The following is a 1,421-nucleotide window of genomic DNA, read 5'->3' on the forward strand; positions in this document are numbered from 1 at the left end:
GTGTCCCTGTGCTCGAGCAGGCTGGGGGTGACAAACCCCCAAGGCCACCAGGGGCACAGACACCTGAGTTCATTTACACAGGGCTGGACAACACAGGGGGGGCTCCCCCTCCTCTTTCTGGGGGGTGGGGGCAGACCCTCCTCAGGGGCTCAGGCCCCGTTTCAGCCCTGCTCACCCCCTGGCCTGGCAGTGCAGGAACAGGGGTTCCCTGCTCCAACAGGGCAGGGAGGCAGGAGATCTGCAGGTAAAGGGATCACTGAGCTCACAGTGACCGGGGGGAAACTCTGGCTCAGCCTGTGAGGACACAGCAAGGGATGGAGGGGTCCAGGTGAGTCCCTCTGGCTGAGCTGGTGGCTCAGGTGTGGGCTCAGGGATGGTCTCAGGGATGGGTCAGGGATGGGTCAGGGATGCTCTCAGGGATAAGCTCAGGGCTGGGTCAGGGATGCTCTCAGGGATAAGCTTAGTGATGGGTCAGGGATGCTCTCAGGGCTGGGTCAGGAACGCTCTCAGGGATGGTCAGGGCTGGGTCAGGGATGCTCTCAGGGATAAGCTCAGGGATGGGTCAGGAACGCTCTCAGGGATAAGCTCAGGGATGCTCTCAGGGATGCTCTCAGGACTGGGTCAGGGATGGTTTCAAGGACAGTCTCAGGATGAGCTCAGGGCTGGTCCCCCACCCCTGTACCTGGTCCATGTACACGGCTGTGATGGCTCCCGAGTGGCCCTGCAGGGTGAAGAGGCAGCAGGAGTCCTCCAGCCGGAACACCTGGGGCAGGACAGGCAGGTGAGGGCTCTGGGGCAGCCACTGAGGGTGTGGGTGGTGCCACCTGAGCTCCCCATGACCCAGCAGATCCACCTGATCCCTGTCCCAGCAGAGCCAGAGCCTGGCAGTGACTCCAGAGCCCTCGGGATGGTGCTGCCAGGGCAGGGGGAGGTCACAGCTGTCGGGAGGTGACAGGGCAGGGCAGGGACGTGCAGGGCTGAAGGAGATGGGGAGAGGAAGGGGGACACTTCTGGCTCTGCAACCCCCTGACAGGAGGGGGGAGCTGGGGGGGAAGGGGGGTCAGGCTCTGCTCCCAGGGAACAAGGGACAGGAGGAGAGGGAATGGCCTCAGTTGCAGGTTCAAGTTGGATACAGGGAAGATTCCTTCCTGGGAAGGGCTGCCCAGCCCTGGCACAGCTGCCCAGGGTAGTGGTGGGGTTCCCATCCCTGGAGGGCTTTCAAAGCCCTGTGGATGTGGCACTTGGGGACATGGTCAGTGGTGGCCTTGGCAGTGCTGAGGGAGTGTTGCACTCCATGGTCTCAGAGGCATTTTCCAAACTCTGTAATTCCATGATCCTCTGAAGTCACCCCTCCCACAGGGATCCCACACTCAGGGTGACACTCACGGGCTCTGTCCTTCCAACTGCACTGGTGCCACATC

General features: G+C 62.4%; 1 protein-coding gene across 1 annotated transcript in view; it reads right to left on the bottom strand.

The window, feature by feature from the left end:
* LOC108641126 (sterol regulatory element-binding protein cleavage-activating protein-like) overlaps positions 1-1,420 on the bottom strand; it is a 3,299-nt gene extending 1,879 nt beyond the window's left edge. The window contains exons 1-2 of the mRNA XM_029963009.1: positions 1,358-1,420; positions 683-913 (exon numbers count right to left, since the gene is read on the bottom strand). Coding sequence (XP_029818869.1) covers positions 683-913; positions 1,358-1,420 — 294 coding nt within the window. The remainder of the gene's footprint in view (positions 1-682; positions 914-1,357) is intronic.
* Position 1,421: the final 1 nt, after the last annotated feature.

The sequence above is a fragment of the Manacus vitellinus genome, unplaced genomic scaffold (assembly GCF_001715985.3).
Source record: "Manacus vitellinus isolate BGI_N305 unplaced genomic scaffold, ASM171598v3 scaffold_52_pilon, whole genome shotgun sequence".
In the NCBI taxonomy this organism is placed as follows: Eukaryota; Metazoa; Chordata; class Aves; order Passeriformes; family Pipridae; genus Manacus; species Manacus vitellinus.